General features: G+C 38.8%; 2 protein-coding genes across 2 annotated transcripts in view; one reads left to right on the top strand and one right to left on the bottom strand.

Annotated features, from left to right (window-relative positions):
• LOC139480403 (actin, cytoplasmic 1-like) overlaps nt 1–24,699 on the bottom strand; it is an 85,670-nt gene that overhangs the window by 27,047 nt on the left and 33,924 nt on the right. The window lies entirely within an intron of this gene.
• On the top strand, nt 4,094–24,103 carry LOC139478183 (actin, cytoplasmic-like). Its single transcript, XM_071260542.1, has 3 exons — nt 4,094–4,307; nt 6,026–6,770; nt 23,224–24,103. The coding sequence occupies exons 1-3, from the start codon at nt 4,185–4,187 to the stop codon at nt 23,958–23,960; spliced, it is 1,605 nt and encodes a 534-aa protein (XP_071116643.1). The 5' UTR covers nt 4,094–4,184; the 3' UTR covers nt 23,961–24,103.

Raw genomic sequence — 24,699 nt, 5'->3', positions numbered from 1 at the left:
TGTTATACATGTAGATAAGATGTGCTATGTGTTATTGTATGTTATACATGTAGATAAGGTGTGCTATGTAGATAAGATGTGCTATGTGTTATTGTATGTTATACATGTCGATAAGATGTGCTATGTGTTATTGTATGTTATACATGTCGATAAGATGTGCTATGTGTTATTGTATGTTATACATTTAGATAAGGTGTGCTATGTGTTATTGTATGTTATACATATAGATAAGGTGTGCTATGTGTTATTGTATGTTATACACATAGATAAGGTGTGCTATGTGTTAGATGTTATGCATGTATATAAAGGTGTGCTATGTGTTATTGTATGTTATACAGGTAGATAAGGTGTGCTGTGTGTTATTGTATGTTATACAGGTAGATAAGGTGTGCTATGTGTTATTGTATGTTATACATGTAGATAAGGTGTGCTATGTGTTATTGTATGTTATACATGTAGATAAGGTGTGCTATGTGTTATTGTATGTTATACATGTAGATAAGGTGTGCTATGTGTTATTGTATGTTATAAAGGTAGATAAGGTGTGCTATGTGTTATTGTATGTTATACATGTAGATAAGGTGTGCTATGTGTTATTGTATGTTATACATATAGATAAGGTGTGCTATGTGTTAGATGTTATGCATGTAGATAAAGGTGTGCTATGTGTTATTGTATGTTATACATATAGATAAGGTGTGCTATGTATTATTGTATGTTATACATGTAGATAAGGTGTGCTATGTGTTATTGTATGTTATACATGTAGATAAGGTGTGCTATGTATTATTGTATGTTATACATGTAGATAAGGTGTGCTATGTGTTATTGTATGTTATACAGGTAGATAAGGTGTGCTGTGTGTTATTGTATGTTATACATATAGATAAGGTGTACTATGTGTTGTTGTATGTTATACATATAGATAAGGTGTACTATGTGTTATTGTATGTTATACAGGTAGATAAGGTGTGCTATGTGTTATTGTATGTTATACATGTAGATAAGGTGTGCTATGTGTTATTGTATGTTATACATGTAGATAAGGTGTGCTATGTGTTATTGTATGTTATACATGTAGATAAGATGTGCTATGTGTTATTGTATGTTATACATGTAGATAAGGTGTGCTATGTGTTATTGTATGTTATACATGTAGATAAGATGTGCTATGTGTTATTGTATGTTATACATGTAGATAAGGTGTGCTATGTGTTATTGTATGTTATACATGTAGATAAGGTGTGATATGTGTTATTGTATGTTATACATGTAGATAAGGTGTGCTATGTGTTATTGTATGTTATACATGTAGATAAGGTGTGCTATGTGTTATTGTATGTTATACATATAGATAAGGTGTGCTATGTGTTAGATGTTATGCATGTAGATAAAGGTGTGCTATGTGTTATTGTATGTTATACAGGTAGATAAGGTGTGCTATGTATTATTGTATGTTATACATGTAGATAAGGTGTGCTATGTGTTAGATGTTATGCATGTAGATAAAGGTGTGCTATGTGTTATTGTATGTTATACAGGTAGATAAGGTGTGCTATGTATTATTGTATGTTATACATATAGATAAGGTGTGCTATGTGTTAGATGTTATGCATGTAGATAAAGATGTGCTATGTGTTATTGTATGTTATACATGTAGATAAGGTGTGCTATGTATTATTGTATGTTATACATGTAGATAAGGTGTACTATGTGTTATTGTATGTTATACATGTCGTAGACTAACATCTCATCATATTTTATAGATAAAAACAGTTGTTTAATTATAGTTATGAAATGTAATAAAAAAGGAACCCACATACTCTCTTCATTTTTTAATTACCAAATATGATAGACTTGCATGGGCTGTGTTGGCTATATTTGTTTCAGGGTCTGTATGACAGATCATCTAATTGCAATTGTATTGAGACCTGATCAAGATTGCATTAATACAGCGCAGAGATGCAGAGAAGTACGTTCTGATGGAGATACCTTCATTCACGCATCCAAAACCATCTGACAACAGAAGCGAAGACAATGAACAATAAAAAAGCCTTGTTAGTATCACGCGCTATATTTATCACGGAAATATGCACACTTTCTCTACGAAACACATCGGTGGACGATGTCACGGAAAAACTATTAAGTCGTTTAGATGTACAGGCAACTCAGGACGTTTTACGTGATTCTGTATTGAACATGAGTCTGTAGAATATACATGTGTGGTAGTTGCTATCTATTACCTTTGTCAATAGAAACGAAATGCGGTTACCTGCATTTACCCTTGTAAAAGCATGTACATTGCTGTGTGTGTTTAGATAGGAAGTGATGGGGGCGGTGGTGAGAGGATTTGATGTAGCTTCAATTGCAGCATCAGCTGGGTTGGTGTGCATACATGCCATTACAGGCATACAGTAGATGTGAGGGAACTGTTGGGACGTAGAGGAGACATGGGCCCCTCGGTCTGGTGCTCAGAGTACACCAGCTCTTGCCATGTTAGCATAACATGGGTAGCTCTATAACTGTACATGTGCAGAGGTATCTAAGGAAATAATTATTAGATCAAATAATAATTTCTTGATATATAAATAATTAGATCAAGTTGTCCCTATAAGAGTCATATATCTAGATTTGCCTTTTATTGGGATAGAGTTACCATACACCCATGAACTTATAATTCAGTAAAGCCTTGGAGCAAGGCTACACTGTGGCAGATCACAGGGTGATTGTGTTATTGGGGTATTACAGGATTGGGGTGGTGGGGGTGTTCTGTAGGTGGGGTTGTGGGGATGGGGGATAGTGGCATGTATTATTTTGAAATTAGATATGCCGATTGACCTGAAAATGAATGTGATGGAAATAAAACGTTCGCTTGATCCATTCCCAGTATCAGATGTCATCAAATGTAACTCAGTATTACATCATTTAGTACATAATTATAACTTACAGGCAAGATCAATACACAAGCATCAAATAAACAGCTTTCATTCTTTCCGTTCAGTATTGATTGTCGTCTATAACACAGATAAATAGTTTATATTCTTGTATTGCGTTTAATACATAATTGAATCGATGTTATATTTGTCCATGGAGTATGACATCAACACTACAGGCGATAGTAAACCAAGTTAAATCTAACGAAGCATTTCATGTACTTTCCCCAGTCACACGTTACCACATAGTCGTCCCCTAGATAACACAGAGATTACATGTAAACAGATAAATAAAAACATAAATAATAAATAAATAAATATTAATTAGTAGTTTTAATTGTTAGATAAATTGACTAATGAACTTAATTTGTTTAACTGATCAATGATGCCACAATTTTTCTGTTGAAGTCGTTTCAATAACGTACATCTGTTTATAATCGTGAAGGTGACCCAAATGTTCTGACGATTTTCAGCGTTTGTTCATCTAATTATTTAATCTATATTTGCAAAGTTTTTCGTGATCCAATGTGTATTTTGTATACTTTAGAACACCACCTGTTGACAGATGATGATTGAGAACAAGTAATGACGTAGAAGCACACACACACATGTATTTAAATACACCATTAGTCAACAATATGATACAGAAAGTTATGTTGATAAGAATTATTTTCAGTTTCAAAACATCAAGCTGTTATATTTCAATTGTTTGTAAACATTCCAAATCCATAAAGTAATCAAGGATCCCATGCTGAATATCTCATCCAGTTGCAAAACACAGACTTGACACCGCCTCCCATACTAACATGATGGAGTATTTGAAAACATGTTCATCTGACACACTTTCCAACACCACATGTCTATCGCAAATAAAACTTCGCCGGAGATCCTCTTTGTTACGTAATGGCGCTGCCATGTGGTTTGAACTTCCTCTACCGTAGAGCTGTAAAGCAGCGCCACCGAAACACCCCCTCCCTGCGAGGAACTTCCCCGTACGGTCAACACTCTCAGTTTGGCCACAGACCCCTCTTTGATTCTAGGAAACCACCGACGGGATTCCCAGACGTACTAGGACATATGGCAATGCCTTATTTGGCCTCCTGCTAATGGGTGCGCGCGATAAGCGCTGACGAGGAGCATATTATAAGAGACAGGGGGCTGTTTCTGCCACACCGTCAGCGCTCGGCAAGCAGCACATACAGATCTCTCTCCTCTCTATAGTTTCGTTAGCTCACACAATTAACAACAACCATGGATGATGATGTTGCTGCATTGGTCTGTGACAACGGCTCCGGCATGTGCAAAGCCGGCTTTGCCGGAGACGATGCTCCCAGAGCTGTCTTCCCTTCAATCGTCGGACGCCCAAGACATCAGGTAAAGAAGTTTTCTTTGTTGTATTACACGTGTCATGTCAAGATAAGGAGCTAGTTTCACTTTGTCAAGTTATTGGGTCAAAGTTACCACGTGGAAAACAAGTCATGTGGACACGATGCTATTCCGCAAATTGGCTTTCCATCCAAAGGATATGCACATGCACAGCGCATAGTGACCACAAACGGGATATGTGGTTGCGTAGTAACAATATAAGATACACACAACATGAAAAAAATAATTCTTTCATGATTGCTTGAAATTGTCGAAGTGTAAAGTTCAAACGTCATTAATCCGGGCACCTTTCTACGCAGGGTGCTGTGATTCAAGCATAGGCTTATATGGTAGGGTGGGGGTAGATGTAATGCTTTTGGTGTGACAGATGGGGAATACTACTCAAATGCTATATGATAAACCGCTTTATGTGTTACTATACCATTAGGCTTTACATGTTACTCAACCAACAATAGGACACATTTCATGAATGTCGACTTCTCAACCGCTTCTGAAAGTGGATGCTGCTATTTTTAGATTTGCTCTTAGCCATCTCTCTGAAGATATGCTACGGGGTATTCTGAGACAGAGTTTACTGATTTGTGTGGAGAGTGTGTGAGGTTTATCTGGCAGTTGCCCCAAGTTAATTATTGCTGACTGGCACGGATGGGAATCCTGAGTGTGCACTCTTGATACTACCAGCCTAGTAAGGTGACGGCAGCATTCCGCGCTGCTGTGATGGCGCTACCATATGTACTCGAGGGGGAGCGGGGTGGGGGAGTGAGGGAGGGGGAGGGGTGTCGGATTACGCACGTGTGGCGTCTCTCTTGGCTGAATTAGCGACCGTCAAATGAGGACCAGGAACACAAGATAATGCCTTAAATGTACAAGGAAACGTTAAGCGTTAGCGGAGTGGCGCGGAAGCTTGCTGTTGTCGGCCAACCTTTGTTTCGTCTGATGATGTGCCACTATCTGATGGAGATAACTGATACACTTACCAAATATTTTGAATAATTTGATAACTAATATTAACAATTTCGGAAATTAATGTTTGATTATTTATCAATATTTAAGTAAATTTACTCGTTTTATGATGTTTATTTATGATCGCCAATCGTGTTTTTACAAACATGCATCCAAATTTCATATCAGGTATATAGGAATGAATTTTCGTTCACAAAGTATAAACACACAAAGCTCTATTCTAATGATCATTGTTTTGTAGTTTGTGCACAATAATGACATAATAATCCACTTTAGATTCAGCTGTTACCATGTGGACATGTTGTTCTTCCTAAGTTGAACATTAACAACATCATTAAGTTTGTGCACTGTACACAGTGATTCACATAAGTCGAACTTCTTTAACACGATACATCGTCCACTACGAATTATCTTTCTTATTGACTCTAAAACTTGCCTGTATCTCCCCCCCCCCCCCACACACACAGACACCCCCACCCCACCATCGCCCCCCTCAACCACACACACACGCACGCACACACTTACACACACTTACACACACACACACACACACACACACACACACACACACACACACACACACACACACACACACACACACACACACACACACACACACACACACACACACACACACACACACACACGGATAACGGATAACTCCATACATATCTTCATAAAGATTATTTCTCCCTTGTATTGTCTTTGATGAATCTGGATACATGTTTCAATTTATCTTCCAGGGCGTGATGGTCGGTATGGGTCAGAAAGACAGCTATGTTGGAGATGAAGCTCAGTCCAAGAGAGGTATCCTCACCCTCAAGTACCCCATCGAGCACGGTATCGTCACCAACTGGGACGACATGGAGAAGATCTGGCATCACACCTTCTACAACGAGCTCCGCGTTGCACCAGAGGAGCACCCCGTCCTCCTGACAGAGGCTCCCCTCAACCCCAAGGCCAACCGTGAAAAGATGACCCAGATCATGTTCGAGACCTTCAACTCTCCAGCTATGTATGTGGCCATCCAGGCTGTCCTGTCTCTGTACGCATCTGGTCGTACCACGGGTATTGTTTTGGACTCTGGTGATGGTGTCACCCACACTGTCCCCATCTATGAAGGTTATGCCCTTCCCCACGCTATCATGAGGTTGGATCTTGCCGGTCGTGACCTGACTGATTACCTCATGAAGATCCTCACTGAGCGTGGCTACTCCTTCACCACCACCGCTGAGAGAGAAATCGTCAGAGACATCAAGGAGAAGCTCTGCTACATCGCCCTTGACTTCGAACAGGAAATGGCTACTGCTGCCTCTTCCTCCTCCCTGGAGAAGAGCTACGAGTTGCCCGACGGCCAAGTCATCACCATTGGTAACGAGAGGTTCCGTTGTCCAGAGTCCCTCTTCCAGCCTTCCTTCTTGGGAATGGAATCTGCTGGTATCCACGAAACCACATTCAACTCCATCATGAAGTGCGATGTTGATATCCGTAAGGACTTGTACGCCAACACTGTTCTCTCAGGAGGTACCACCATGTTCCCTGGTATCGCCGACAGAATGCAGAAAGAGATCACATCCCTTGCCCCAAGCACAATGAAGATCAAGATTATCGCACCCCCAGAGAGGAAATACTCCGTCTGGATCGGTGGCTCCATCCTTGCCTCTCTGTCCACCTTCCAGCAGATGTGGATCAGCAAGCAGGAGTACGACGAGTCCGGCCCATCCATTGTGCACAGGAAGTGCTTCTAAATGTGTCTTCTGGACTATAATTTCGATAATCCTCATACTATCCTGATTAGGACTATTCTCCGGCTGTTGGAAATTGCCGTCGCTCAATATTGTACATACACCGGTTCCAATATGGGCACTACCAAAAGTGACTTTCCATTCCTCAAAACAAACTGTATATTGTAATTTATTCCTTACACAAGCGCAATAAATCACAATCAACTCGTTTTTTAAACTGTTGTATTATTTCGTCTGATAAAGTAAGGATATAACACTTGAATCGTTTTCTTTACTGGCTTATAAAAAAAGCCACACACTTATTGCTTGGTTACTATATAGATAGTCAACCACTTGTACATTTTGTTAATGAATTTGGTTGGTGATATTTGCTGGTAAGGACAACGATTCCTACTTGTCGCAGCACGGGCTTTAATCACCGAATTGTGACGTTCACTTCGCCGATATGAAAGTCGCACCGTGTCTTGTACGGACACGTCAACGCGCCACTTGTTTCACTCACTGACAAAGTGTATGCACTTTACGGAGCGGGCAATAAAAGAGCTAATCATTCATTTGTTTATCTCAGTTTGTTTTGTGGTTCATAGGATACACCGACATTAACGTGGTTGTCCCAGGCAGGGCGATCTAGTTCCTATATATACTACTCAAAAGAAGTTAAAGAACACCAGCCATGCCGATTAATTATAGTTACTAGTATATGAAAATATCGGGTGTTCTTTAACTTCTTTTGAATAGTATGCCCGTCACATCCATGTGTATATCATGCAGAGTTTGGTCTCAAATCTCATAAACGTTATGTTTCTTATGTGTGTGCACCGTGCAATTAGTTTTGAAGTTATATCAGTATAATTGAGATCACTATGTCACTTATAATCAGCGTTGGTTGACGCAGTCAATACTGTTGTCGTCGTATAAGCCGACAGACGTACACGCAGGTGGCATCAATGGAAACTATTTGGGGCTAGGGTTTCTCCCAGCATGTTTAGGGATGCTTACTCAGTATTACTGAAAGACAGCTTTTATCTAAACTACACTAAACTACACCAAACATCAACTGATAAACACGAGGGTATGCGTCAGTGATGACTCAGTGGTAGATAATTACATTTTACAAACATGCTGGGACAAACAGGGCCGACACTTCCACTCTATTTATAGAAGCGTACTGCACAGGCGTGTTCTATAAACCCAAATTCCAGTTACCAGTACAATTGGAGAGATCTGAATAGTATATTTGGAAATGTTGAAATTCTGATTGAGTTTTCTCATTAAGATGAATGATCTATTTATTGTGTTAAAAACTAAATTACAGAAGAGTCATCAATAAAACTTAGTTATCGTATTCGTAAAATAAATATTAACATTAAGATGAATGATCTATTTATTGTGTTAAAAACTAAATTACAAAAAAAGTTATTAGTAAAGATTAGTTAACGTATTCGTAAAATGAATATCGATATAAAGATGAATGATCTATTTATTGTGTTAAAAACTAAATTACAGAAGAGTCATCAATAAAAGTTAGTCCTCGTATTCGTAAAATAAATATTAACATGTATTTAAAGAGCAATGAATAAATAATGTAAGCCAGTAAATATAGACTTGAATGCCGGTAGCAAAAATGAATTCAAGGTTGTTTATTTTCGTAGGATGAAATGCACTATTGTAATATTATTTAATTTATTACAAAGTATTGAATAACATTACTTGCAATAGTTGGGCTTTTCCAACAATCAGTTGAGTAATTATATTCCCGTTCTGTCTTGCAGGAATTTGAATTTAACAAAAGATTTTCAGTGATCCATTCATATAACTTCATCACCATTTTGCCTTTTACAACCTATGGAATCTGGTTCAGCAGATAAGCAATTACTATAGTTGACGTGTTGAACTTATCCCTATCTTTAAAACGAATAAGTAAAACCTTTCATAATTGTTTTAGCAGGCATAATCATTTTTGTACAAAGCATGCAAAACAAGTCAAATATGTAGTTTAGCACCTTTAAACTCTTCACATACACTATCTCAACAACCGAATATTTAGATCGTTTTTCCAGACAACCTTATGATTCATCAACTGAAATATCTTTCGCATTAAGACGAATGTTTACATTTGTATATTCATATAAACGCGTGACATACATATTTCATTGAAAACATTGTCTCTATGAACATTTATGTATCCACCTGCATATGTGTAACAACTGCATGCATTGTGCTATGCACATCCAAATACACACTGAAGTAGATTAATACATTTTAGTTAAATTTTTATATACATGTAATTGTAAATGTAAATGAAAAACATATTACACTTTACGATTAGCTTTAAATGTCAGATAGAAAAGGCTAGATTAGTAGTTTGGAAGATAATACCGGATCATTGAAAAATCGTATCATTGAAAAATCCGGATAAACAGATATCGGATTACGAAATCAGTGCTTAGTAGTAAAATAGAAGTTTCCAAACGCGGAATTCAGTATACATTATATAAATAACGGGATCGGTTGGTCAGGGTCGCTGACATGGTTGATATATGTCATCGTATCCGAATTGCTAGAATCGATGCTCATGGTATTAATCACTGGATTGTCAGGCCCAGATTCGATTATTTACAGACCGCCGTCATACAACTGGAATATTGCTGAGTGTGGCGTTAAACAAAGAACAAACAAACAGTAAACATAATTACACTGAAACCAGATAGATCATCAATTATTAACGGTAGTAGATACTACCTAGAATGGACTGATGCTCTGTATGTCAACACGCGGGGTGGGGAATGGGTGGGGTGGCGGTGGTCGTCACTATCAATCACTGAAAGATGAAATTACAGTTACGTGATTAGCAGCGTGTGGCACTCACAGGATTGGTAGATTGGGTCATGTTGACCTTCTGCAGGTCAAAGGCGTGGTTAGAAGTATTTAAAAAAACATCCATGTATTACAATATCAGTATGACTTCAATTACTAATCAAGATTTATCAGTAAATGCAACAAATAAAATACCCCTGCTAATGGTGAGTTCCGCGCTTCACGCCAAACAAGGTAATCTCACTGTCTATCTCTAATGGTATGTCGGATATGAAGGGCACGACAGGGGTTGTCAATACAGAATATATCTTATATTCACTTAGAACGTTTACATGCAAGGTAATAAAAACATTATCACATGTACATGGTATGATTTGGATCACTAACATATGTTTTCTAGGACAATTTTATTGAGACAAGGGAGAGTATACTATATAGGTTCAGCGCTGAAACACATACATGTGCGACATTAGACACGGTAGTCGATGTACACACAGATGCATGTACAGGCACTTTCACGCTCGTAAAGTTGGATGGTTAGTTTTTTGTGACAAATTGTTATTGAAATGGTAAGCGAAAATGACAGATAACCCTTTTCAGACGAAAGTGCTCACAGTTAATGAGAGAGCTGATAAATGATAGTGTTGTTATCAAAGTAAGGTATACAACTAATATCAAGCTTTAACATCGATGGGTTGGTAAGAGTATCGTAGACTTTTAGGATACAACAAATTCTCTTTCTAATCTCATACATTTAGGGTTCTCCCCGTATCTGAAACAACAGTTGCCCTTCGTCCCACAGGCTTCCGTTGCCATATAAGGTTCTCATGCGGAGTATCATGTATGCACCAAATACTCAGCCACGGCAGATCTGTCAGTGACCCTACCCAACCTATAACTTGATCTCTAATCGAAACCGGCCAAGCTACATCAGCAGTAGCTGAAAGCGCACACAGGCGGCCGGCTCGCAGTGAATGGATTCACTCGCAATCCAGCGGTTTCTTTGACTGATTAGACTTGCACAAGTCTCTAAGGCAATAATTATTAGTTTGAATCATAATGTCTTGATTATGTAAATAATAAGAACAAGGTGTCCCTATAAAAGACTGGAGTCATGTGTACTGTCCATATATTTAGACTTGCCTACAAGGAGGGTAGCATTACTACACATCTATGGGCTTTTCTTTCAGTACAGCCTTGGAGGAAGGCTATTGACTGATATTCGCGGAGCAGTGATGGTCTGTGTTCGGAATACGTATCAGCACTTGGTACCTAATGATAACTGCTTGTATACGATGTGTATATATATATACACGCTGAAAACATGACATATAACATGAATCAGGACATCTTGCTGTTTAGAAGTGTGATACCTTAATTGTTTGGTTGTATTTATAGCACCGCATTCACCGCATTTTTCCAAAGCTTTTGATACTGTGTAGAGAATAGATCTTTGGCATATGTTAGCTATGTACACTAAAGACGGTAACGTCTTCAGAGTAGTAAAACATGTATAATGATGTAACGTCAAATAATATATTGTCACACTTCAGTACCCTTGCACAAGTCTATAAGGCAGTAATTATTAGTTTAACTCATAATTTCTAGATTATGTAAACAAGTTGTCCCTATAAGAGACTGGAGTCCTTTCCACATATCGAGACTTGCCTATTAGGAGGGTAGAATACAAATACTCCCCATACATAGAGTTTTCTTTCAGTAGAGCCTTGGAGTAAGGATAGTAATTTTGGAGTGAGTATAAAAAGAAGTGAAAGATCTACTCTTATTTTCTATCTATCGCAATGACAACAAAGGTTGTGAGGGTATTGAACTGTGGGCATATAAATATATAGCGCTATGTGAATGTTCGGACCTCCCGTCAGACATCGTAGAAAACCTACAAAACTCCTTCTGCATGATCTGTATAAACGTAAATATCTAAAAAACAAAGGATGATATTTTTGGGGGTGTTGTAAGCATTAAAGACTTTTCTTTCAGTACAGCCTTGGAGTAAGGCTAGTAATTCTGGAGTGAGTATAAAAAGGAGTGAATGATCTACTCTTATTTTCTATCTATCGCAATAACAACAAAACTCCTTCTGCATCATCTGTATAAACGTAAATATCTAAAAATCAAAGGATGATATTTTTGGGGGTTGATTTTAATTCTATTCATAATATTTGGTTGATATTCATAACAAAATAATTCTTGACAACTGTGGAAAACGAAAGACTTATATCTATAGTAACAAATACCATAAATAAGATCAATTTATTCAATCCTGACACAGCGATATATAAAATATTTTAAAGGGATATTCTATAAAGTCAATAAAGCATGCTATCTTTTGAGAATTGTGTTTTGCTTTCAAGTTCCGTATCATATCCGTTGTTAGCACTTCGAACACCTTATCTCTATCTTCCTGTGGAGACCGTCCTTCTCTCTTCTGTCATCTTTTTATATATAACGCCTTTGTAAAGTCTAGATCTAAATATAATTCCTTCTACGTATTATGAGTGGCCAAAACTGTAACAATGCCAGAAACTCTTGTGTACTAGAAATGTTTCCATGTATTGCAATTGTACACCATGCCATTAGAACATATGTAAAAAGTAACCATTGTGATCCTGTTAGTTATTGCTTTGTTAGTGTTATGAATATATGCCCTTGTGCCATTGTCAGTGGTGATGTGACTATACAGAATTGAATTGATTCCATTGACCAACATTCTAGCTATGTAACGGCGGCTGTAAATAATCGAATCTGGACCAGACAATCCAGTGCTTGATATTGTGAGCAATGATCCACGTTGTCGGAGTACGATGACACGCAATAAACCCCATCACCAAACCTGACCTCCTTCCTACGACCTGTATGTGTTGCTGGGGACCTGTTTTAACCCTGAGTCCAACAGAAGTGATACCTTACAAGTAGCGTTGAGAAGTAAAAGCAATAATTATAAATAAACAGGATCGGAGACATGTCAAACAGTCACCGAAATGTCCGTCTGTGGGGAGGTAGTGCATCCGCAGTGATACTACGCCATGAGAACGCAAGCCCTGACGTTGCACGTCAAAAATTAGAAAAATAGCGTTATCACTTTTTTCTAAGGGCAACATACGAGAGGAAATAGAAGCAGAGACTCTTGATTTAGTGGACGGTGACAGTTTATTGAAGTGACTTTTATAAATAATAGAGTGTGTCTTTTGTATTCGCTTTTTCAGAATATGCATTGAGAGACATTTAAGGCAATTTGTTTCCAAATATGGGCATTTGAACATAATTATAAGATATCAACCACATAATCATAAGATCACTACACATAATAAGATCACTACCACATAATGATAGGATACACATAATCATAAGGTCACTACACATAACGTTAAGATCACTATACATCATCAAAGGTAACAAACGCATAATCAAAATATAACTGCGCATAATGATAAGATCACTACACATCATGACAGGTGAGGTGAAATCGGGTTTAACTTCGTGTCCAAGAATATTGCACTCATATAGTCCGGACTGATGCCGATTTATAGTGCTAGCTCACTGAGATACCATGCCGCAGTTTAACATGAATACCCCACTCAGACACAGCATACTGACTCCGAGCCGACCAGTCCTTGTTTTAGACCATTAATGCCGAGCGCCAGACAGGGTAACAACAAGTACCATCTTTTAACGTCTTTTGATATGACGCGGCCGGGGATCGAACCCCTGACCTACCGCTCTCAGGGCGGACGCTCACATAATGATAAGATCACTGCACATAATGATAAGATCACTATACATAATTACTAGTATAAGATCACTACCACATAAAATCATAATATAATCATAATCATATTCTTAAAATACATATATTCCACAGTCATTGTGCAGGCCTATATACATACATGAATTAATCATTCAGTTGAGACTCGGAGCAAGGCTAGTGTTTCTTGTAAACAGTTCAATAGCTGCTGAGGGAATGCGTGCAGGAGACATGATGTAGCCCCACCGCCCCATAGCACCATACAGAGCTCCGCAACGTTACCTCCGCCATATGTTATTGCATATCATGTAGTAGTAGTTGAGGTAGACTTGCACAGGCCTCTAAGGCAATGATTATTAGTTTGAATCATTATTTCTAGATTATGTAAATAATACGAACAAGTTGTCGTTATTAGAGACTGGATGTGTCCACATATCTAGTCTTGTCTCTTAGGAGGATAGAATTACTACACATCTATGGACGTATCCTTCTGTACAGCCTTGGTGCAAGGCTATAGTTGAGGTAGCACTGCACACACTGAGCCTACATTAGACGTGTATAGACGACAGAAGGTTACAATAGGTGGATGTGCCACTGATTTGGTTATTTGAATGTTTGCTACATTTACACAAGAAAATTATTAAATCACGTTTCTTGGAGGGTATATTCATTTCAACTATGCTCACTTAACATATTTTCATTTTTCGAAATGTACTTGACGCTATATGCAGTGAGCTTTATTTCACATTGAGATAGACAAAAGACGTGTCATCAGTAGTTCAGACACTACAGCTGCATTAATTACAGACTCAGGAGAAAACAGATATTGATATTATTATACGTGCATGTGTGCCATACTGATTTAAAAGAGTGTCAAAAGTAGTGTATTCCATAACTGTTTCGTAAAGTCAGTATGACACAGATGCGAGCGTAATAATTTCTTCTTTACCAAATAATTTTTAATCCTCTTGAGCTCTGCTTCAGGAAGATGCATGGATCAAGATCGCCGTCTTAGAAAACCACAGTTGTCGAATGACGTCAACAATTTTCAGCTATGACGTCGTTTCTAGTATGACATAATTCTTACTTTAAGTCAAAATATGATTCGAATGACGTCAACAATGACGTTCGGATTACGTAAACAATACACTGGAGCGAGAAACGTGATATCTGCACCAGTGCACATACGATTTGTATGGACTCGGTTATTTCTAACCAATTGGGTAATGAAGCCGTCTTTACACATCCCCTTAAATAACCACGCCCACAGCATAATTCTTGTTCAACTTCTTGAAGGTGATCTGGATTCTTTTGAGTTTGCCAGAGAAAAACATTGCGAAGGTAAATTGTGAAAGACATAGAGAAAATTCAATGAGGTCAACTAACATATGCCTGTACATAGAGTACACAAAGTCAACTATTATATGCCTCTCCATAGAGTACACAAAGTCAACTATTATATGCCTCTCCATAGAGTACACAAAGTCAACTATTATATGCCTCTACATAGAGTACACAAAGTCAACTATTATATGCCTCTACATAGAGTACACAAAGTCAACTATTATATGCCTCTTCATAGAGTACACAAAGTCAACTATTATATGCCTCTACATAGAGTACACAAAGTCAACTATTATATGCCTCTCCATAGAGTACACGAAGTCAACTATTATATGCCTCTACATAGAGTACACAAAGTCAATTATTATATGCCTCTACATAGAGTACACAAAGTCAACTATTATATGCCTCTCCATAGAGTACACAAAGTCAACTATTATATGCCTCTACATAGAGTACACAAAGTCAACTATTATATGCCTCTTTATAGAGTACACAAAGTCAACTATTATATGCCTCTACATAGAGTACACAAAGTCAATTATTATATGCCTCTACATAGAGTACACAAAGTCAACTATTATATGCCTCTCCATAGAGTACACAAAGTCAACTAGTATATGTTTTTACATAGAGTACACAAAGTCAACTAGTATATGCCTCTCCATAGAGTACACACAATCAACTATTATATGCCTCAACATAGAGTACACGAAGTCAACTATGATATGCCTCAACATAGAGTACACAAAGTCAACTAGTATATGTTTTTACATAGAGTACACAAAGTCAACTATTATATGCCTCTCCATAGAGTACACGAAGTCAACTATTATATGCCTCTATATAGAGTACACGAAGTCAACTATGATATGCCTCTACATAGAGTACACAAAGTCAACTAGCATATGTCTTTACATAGAGTACACGAAGTCAACTATTATGTGCCTGTACATAGAGTACACAAAGTCAACTATTATATGCCTCTCCATAGAGTACACGAAGTCAACTATTATGTGCCTCTACATAGAGTACACGAAGTCAATTATTATATGCCTCTACATAGAGTACACAAAGTCAACTATTGAATGCCTCTACATAGAGTACACGAAGTTAACTATTATATGCCTCTACATAGAGTACACGAAGTCAACTATTATATACCTCAACATAGAGCTTTCACGTAACAAGTACACACATTCACATACACAATGGCACATTACATTCACAGACACAAGCACACATTACATTAACATCCAGTAGGACATATTATACTCACATACTCAATGGCACATTACATTCACATACACAATGGCACATTATATTCACTTACTCAATGGCACATTACATTCACATACTCAATGGCACATTATATTCACATACTCAATGGCACATTACATTCACATACTCAATGGCACATTACATTCACATACACAATGGCACATTACATTCACATACTCAATGGCACATTACATTCACATACTCAATGGCACATTACATTCACATACTCAATGACACATTACATTCACATACTCAATGGCACATTACATTCACATACTCAATGACACATTACATTCACATACTCAATGGCACATTACATTCACATACACAATGGCACATTACATTCACATACTCAATGGCACATTACATTCACATACACAGTGGCACATTATATTCACATACACAATGGCACATTACATTCAAATACACAATGGCACATTATATTCACATACTCAATGGCACATCATATTCACATACACAATGGCACATTACATTCATATACGGGGCGGTCGGGTAGCCTAGTGGTTAAAGCGTTCCCTCGTCACGTCGGGTGATTCCCGACATGGGTACAATGTGTGAAGCCCATTTCTGGTGTCCCCAGCCGTGATATTGCCGGAATATTGCTAAAAGCGGCGTAAAACCACACTCACTCACTCACATTCATATACACGTTGGTTCATTATGTTCACAGACACAAGTACACATTACATTAACATCCAGTAGGACATATTATATTCACATACACAATGGCACATCATATTCACATACACAATGGCACATTATATTCACATACACAATGGCACATTATATTCACGAACACATGGGTGTCTTACAGGAATAACACAGTGAGTGTAATATCATAGCATGCACAAGCTTGTATATGTAGAAATTAAACATGCATACGTGACTTTGTTTCGAGGCGTTGATATCCAGACAGCAACAGTGTTACAGGTAACGGGTAAGTGTTTGACTGCGCTAGGCGTACTTATAACTGCCGCGCCAACTTCACACTTCACTGTAGAGAAGGAGCATAGGGCACATACTCAGCCATGCATCAACATTTCATTGAATGATTTTTAACTTTGAAAATATTTTAACAACGTATGGAGCTGAAGCTTTCATCTACAAGAAAACCTCAAAACGAATCTGGGGCGATGGGATAGCCTAGTGGTTAAAGCGTTCGCTCGTCACGTCAATGACCCGGGTTCGATACCCCACATGGGTACGACATGTCACGCCCGTTTCTAGTGTCACCCGCCGTGATATTGCTGGAATATTGCTATAAGCGGCGTAAAACCATACTCACTCACTCATAACGTATCTATGTTGGTGTGCACATCTTTGAGCATATCAAACAAAACAAGCGCATTTGTATTTCCCTCAAGTTATAATGTACAGCGAGATACCATTGCGGAGATGAAATCACATTCCTTTGTCGGAAACGATTCGCGAACTGTCCTATAATGGGACCTAATTGACTTTTTGCATGTAATATAAACATATGTTCGACGATTTGACTTTTAGTCAGTGATTCTCGTATTCATCGCTTCATACTGGCGAGAGACTGACTTTAACTATATCGTTACAGGTCTCCTGATGCACGTCAGCTGGAGTTGCGCAGTGAACACACAACTACATACACAACTACACACACAACTACACACACAACTACACAAACATCTACACACACAACTACACACACATCTACACACACATCTACACACACAACTACACACACATCTACACACACAAGTACACACACATCTACACACACAACTACACACACATCTACACACACAACTACACACACATCTACACACACAAGTACACACACATCTATACACACATCTACACACACAACTACACACACATCTACACACACAAGTACACACACAACTACACACACAACTACACACACATCTACACACACAACTACACACACATCTACACACACAACTACACACACATCTACACACACAACTACACAAACATCTACACACACAACTACACACACATCTACACACACAACTACACACACAACTACACACACATCTACACACACAACTACACACACATCCTTGCTGATGGCGACTTAGTCCACTCTGTGTTGTGTCTTGTCACAAAAGAGTGAAACTGAGTGCATGGTTAAAAATGATTGAAAGATGATTATTTATTTTTTAAATTATTTGTTTTAATACCATTTAGTTCGAGGTCATTTTATCGAAGTTAATTTGATTTTGTGAAATAGGATGCTCGGATTGTTTCAGATGTAATTGTTCTGGTGTTAGGACAAACGTGACTGATAATTGTTCTGGTGTTAGGACAAACGTGACTGGTAATTGTTCTGATGTTAGGACAAACGTGACTGGTAATTGTTCTGGTGTTAGGACAAACGTGACTGGTAATTGTTCTGGTTTTAAGACAAACGTGACTGGTAATTGTTCTGGTGTTAGGACAAACGTGACTGGTAATTGTTCTGGTGTTAGGACAAACGTGACTGGTAATGTTTGCAGTTGTGGGTGTCAAACTTTGAGGGGATACCATCGTCCACTTTGTAAACTGAAGGGCAAAAGAAAGTATACAGTGTTTGTTTTGTGTGTAATTGAAAATTGAAAGAAAAGTTGTTAGATTGCGTTATGTCTATTTGGCCATCATTCATTCCTGCAACAGTTTGTAAAAAGTAATCTGTGGTAAATGTGTGTAAAAATAATTGGTTAAATGAAGACTGGGGTAGAAAATGAATTGCAGCCACATGACCCCTATTATGTTTGAAAAGTTGTGCCGAAAAAAGCAAATCTATTGATATGGAAAGGTAGGATGTCTAGATACCCATCAGCAGTTGTGTATTAAGCAAAAGTGTTTTCTTAATTTTTAAAGGTTTTACATCTAATCATATTTTAAAAAAAGAAAAAAACATGTAGAAGTATTCGTTGAGTGCTGACTAAGAGGCAGTACAGTTCATGTTTTGGATATAATATCACTAACTTAGATATGTTCAAATGAAAATCAAACATATATGTATGATAAAATCAACTGAGAGGTATAGTTTTCTTTTGCGCCTCAGTATATATTATAAAACCCAACGTTAACACGGAATCGCTACAGAATAGCCCCGACAAAATACAACAAGAAGCCAAATATGACTTGAATATAAACTAACGGGGAAAAGAAAGTATACACTTGAAAAAGGGATTGGACCCAAAACTTACAAAAGTTACCAGGCAAGTTACACTGCAAACTTAAGATGCCCATATCAAATGCAGAACAATGGAATAACCATTTCTTGTTTGTTTCATTTCTAAAGATCTTCAAACATCGGTGTATACTTTCTTTTCCCCGGTAGTGTAATATAAACATAATTCGAAAATTAAATATAACTTTTTAAATAAACTGACACCTTTAAAACGCAAGTTTCAATTTTCAAGTACATATGGTGTAGCAAAATAGAGAAACTTTATATATAGCTTGAGCAGGACTACTTTTGAAACTGTATTATTTCGATAAAGTATAATCATCACGTGTACCAGAAGTCAGTTGACTGTCATCGCCAGGGTAACCACAGTGTCACGTGACCACCACGAACCCGAGGGCCCTGTAGACTGCCTGAAGACAGTAAGTTGGGTCTGTTGAATAAGTAGGAGCGTCACAGCAAGATTACTTCTTTCGAATGATTTATTACTGTGATTGAACTTCTATAGTGTTTTCAGTATGTATACGCCTTGACAGCGTAGAGCTATAAAACATGATATGTTGTTATAGATGAATAAATACTGGCCGCTATTAGACACGAGGCATCGAGCGCGCACTTGACCATGAATATACCTACATACTTACACCTATACATACTTTAAACTATACATATAGATATACCGTATAAAAAAACATATACACATATACACATACAAGTACATACACACACACAATGTTATTGGCGGGTATTAAGATTTTGACATACTAGATAATCGATACCACGTTCCTGTACATGAATGTACTTTAATGTGTACTTTCCCTTTCTTTGCATATATATATATAGATATAGATTAACCCATAGTTTCTTTCAGATACTCTGGCACAACACAACATATCCAACAACAGAAAACCGTACGCTAGTAAAGAAACGCTCCAATATTATGTGTGTGTGATTTCTACTGGGAGCCTCGTTTTGAACATGCCTCGAAATATCAAAGGTTAAGAATGGTTAGAGCAAAGTAATTCGAACCCAGTTTGAAATAAAAACCTGCTGATTTCGCATAATATGATTATGTAGTAGTATCCCAGTTAACTAGGAAAGTTATGTCATTGAGGATCCCGTGGCGATAGTGACTTGGCTGCACAGAGCAAGGGGGCGCTGCCCATCTGGAATCCCGCATCACGTGCATGCCCCCCCATCGAGGCATACCAAACATGGCAGTGCGGTCTCCCTTAGCCGGCAGCCGGGCGTTCTATAAAAGAGAACTGCGCCCAGACGGAGCGTTCACTCTCTAGGATCTAGCCGCTTGACTCTTGTGTTCCGTTGCTCTCACAAACTACCTACAGCCATGGATGATGATGTTGCTGCATTGGTCTGTGACAACGGCTCCGGCATGTGCAAAGCCGGTTTCGCCGGTGACGATGCTCCCAGAGCTGTCTTCCCCTCCATCGTCGGACGTCCCAGACATCAGGTAAGAAATAGACTTAAGAAATGCTGATATGAGAATTTAAAGAAGTTAGACGGAAAATGTGATAAGATAAAAGAAATCATTCTTTTTCATGCTCTCTGTTCTACTATAATGTCTCTGATGTGGAATGTATAAGGATTATTGAGCGAAGGAATGAAATTCTCAAATTCTATGAAGGTTAGCACTTTTACCAAGGATGGGCATAGAATGTTTGATGAAACCGGCTCCATTGTGACCTTGACCTTCACAAAACGAACATGTATGTATCAAATGAATATGTGAAGATGGTTAGTCATATATCATTGCAACACATAATGTGTACGGGTAAATGTGATGTATACTGCATATAATTATTTTTGCAGAGTTAGCTTTTTATCCAAGCACATACAGGTATCCATCCATCCATGGATATTCTAATTCTATAAGAACAAACCACGAATCCACCTACATATCGTCTGTGTGTGTCTGTCCATCTCTCTATTTGCTGTCTATGTCCCTCTCTTGCTTTCTCAACTCCCTCCCCGTGCTCTTTCTCCTCCCCCTCACTCCCTCCTTTTCGCGGTCATTCTATAAATATCTTCTCTCACATTCATGTACATTTATGGTAATAGGATTTGTAGGGAGCTTCATTCAACTTCCAGTTCACCCCGACACACAGACACAGTGGCAGCATGGCAGTGGGGGTTTCTATCGTTAGGATTGGATTTCATTTTAATATTTATGATGCATTTTTATTTATTTTTTATCTGAATGATAACTTAGTTCTCCTAATCCTAGACATTGTCTCTTGCTGGGACGTAAGACATGGTTGAACAGTGGGCAGTTAGAGACAATTCACCATTAAACCACTCAATCTGGATCAACTCGAAACAGAAGATAAGATTATGTCTAATCAATAGTGTGAAAGTACTTAGACGTTCAAACCAACAAACATTTACTTCTACACATACCAACCGGATTCGGTTCAAGTTTCACAAACATGAATCAAATGTCTCCGATTGCTGCGTCTTTGAGAACATTAAAGGGGCAGTTATCCCTATCCATGATGCATTAATGAGACATTAATCCCTATCCATGATGCGTTTATCCATGAGAGACACAATTTTCTAACTATAACACTATGACCTCTTATGAAAGACCCTCTCAGAGTAGCACCCCCTAAAATGGTTAGATTTGGAAACGCATGATTGGTTGTGAACACATTTCCTCTTAAGCATCCCCAAATACAGTAATCCCAAGATGGTACGATGTCTTTATTTTTGTTATTATTGATGAGTCAGCCATATGGGCATGGTTAACATTCCTTGCATTCATTTCAACTGAATGGGCCTTTACTCTGTGACTTGGTGCCAGGGTTGTCTGTCTCGGAGCGTTATGATGAGTGGCATGTCTGGTACCCGGAGTTCCTTGTGTGATAGGACATTAGAAGACTTACCCGCAGACATCATGAATTTTATGTCAGACCAAACAAAGACGAAATAGTTCAGCAATGGTTAATTTGACAAACACATGTTATTTATGTGACAATTGTGACAAGACGTTTTTATTGAAAAAGTTGATAATTGCAATATTCCAAAAGTTGTCGCGTTCTTCACCCCGCCAAAATAAATATCGCCCGTTTAATGCTACGGTTGGTTGGTTTGTTGTTTAACGCCGCACTCAGCAATATTCCAGCTAAATGGCGGCAGTCTGTAAATTATCCAGTCTGGACCAGACAATCCAGTGATTGATTTCTTGCTAGAGATTGATATGTGTTTCTCTGATTCGCCCAGATAAAGGTACTTGGTATGCAGGCCCACCCGTCGCTCTCTCTCTCTCTCTCTCTCTCTCTCTCTCTCTCTCTCTCTCTCTCTCTCTCTCTCTCTCTCTCTCTCTCTCGAAAAATGTAGCTCTCATATCGACACATGTAGCTTCACCCAAACACACACCATGTCTGTGACGGTAGTGGGATTTGTGGGACGCTTCATCTATTTTACTATAAATCCATTATCGTCTCACTTGTCGAAGTAGTATACTAGTACATAACCTCTCTGTGAATACTTACAACTGTCGTGTCGATTTCCAGGGCGTGATGGTCGGTATGGGTCAGAAAGACAGCTACGTGGGAGATGAGGCTCAGTCCAAGAGAGGTATCCTCACCCTCAAGTACCCCATCGAGCACGGTATCGTCACCAACTGGGACGACATGGAGAAGATCTGGCATCACACCTTCTACAACGAGCTCCGCGTTGCACCAGAGGAGCACCCCGTCCTCCTGACAGAGGCTCCCCTCAACCCAAAGGCCAACCGTGAAAAGATGACCCAGATCATGTTCGAGACCTTCAACTCTCCAGCTATGTATGTGGCCATCCAGGCTGTCCTGTCTCTGTACGCTTCTGGTCGTACCACGGGTATTGTTTTGGACTCTGGTGATGGTGTCACCCACACTGTCCCCATCTATGAAGGTTATGCCCTTCCCCACGCCATCATGAGGTTGGATCTTGCCGGTCGTGACCTGACTGATTACCTCATGAAGATCCTCACTGAGCGCGGCTACTCCTTCACCACCACCGCTGAGAGAGAAATCGTCAGAGACATCAAGGAGAAGCTCTGCTACATCGCCCTTGATTTCGAGCAGGAAATGGCAACTGCCTCATCTTCTTCATCCCTGGAGAAGAGCTACGAGTTGCCCGACGGTCAAGTCATCACCATCGGAAACGAGAGGTTCCGTTGCCCAGAGTCTCTCTTCCAGCCATCCTTCTTGGGTATGGAATCTGCTGGTATCCATGAAACCACATTCAACTCCATCATGAAGTGCGATGTTGATATCCGTAAGGACTTGTACGCCAACACTGTTCTCTCAGGAGGTACCACCATGTTCCCTGGTATCGCCGACAGAATGCAGAAGGAGATCACATCCCTTGCCCCAAGCACAATGAAGATCAAGATTATCGCACCCCCAGAGAGGAAATACTCCGTCTGGATCGGTGGCTCCATCCTTGCCTCTCTGTCCACCTTCCAGCAGATGTGGATCAGCAAGCAGGAGTACGATGAGTCCGGCCCATCCATTGTGCACAGGAAGTGCTTCTAAATGCTTTATAAATAAAACCTAGAGAACATTCAACGGACCGGAAAATTATGAGACATTCGGCTGAAGTGAATAAATGTTACAAATTGTAAGTAACACGCTGTAATCATATTCATGTGTTGAATAAATTAATAGCTTGAAAAACACCCCTCTCACGTTTCATGCTTCATTGATGTGACATCTCCTGTTGAGCCTAGACAGAAACGGCATTACCGGAACATAGTTATATACTGACCTGAGAAATATAGCCGCCCCTCTATTAACAATGCACTTGAATATAAGTTCAATGCATGTAAGCACTGGAACGGAGTAAGTGATTTAAATTATCGCCAGGGAGACGTTATTTAAATAAGTGGGCCCTTGGAGGGCCAAATTCTGAATTTTATAAATGCGGATTTAAGATTTTCAGGAGATTAATGAAAACAATTTCAAAATGCCAATATGGGAAGGGAAGTAACTTCTCCACACCTAAAACATTTTTCTTTTTTTTAGACAGTTTCTGCAGTTTTAAAATTCACTTGGTAGATGATACTTTCAAAATTCCATTTTATTCTGTTTTTCGAACACCACAACTACAATCCGCCATCCAATTAAAAATTGTTCCAAGGTTTAAGAAAGCGGTGTGCCCAGATAATGGGGGAGGGGGTGTGGATGTGGGGGTTAGTTAGCACGGCGACACACAAATCTCTACACTCAAAAGAAGACAGTGTTATACCGGTGTCACTGTGAATAATGCTCAAGG

The sequence above is a fragment of the Haliotis cracherodii genome, unplaced genomic scaffold (genome assembly GCF_022045235.1).
Source record: "Haliotis cracherodii isolate W230 unplaced genomic scaffold, xgHalCrac1.p SCAF_4, whole genome shotgun sequence".
In the NCBI taxonomy this organism is placed as follows: domain Eukaryota; kingdom Metazoa; phylum Mollusca; class Gastropoda; order Lepetellida; family Haliotidae; genus Haliotis; species Haliotis cracherodii.
This window is presented reverse-complemented; position numbering and strand designations above follow the sequence as displayed.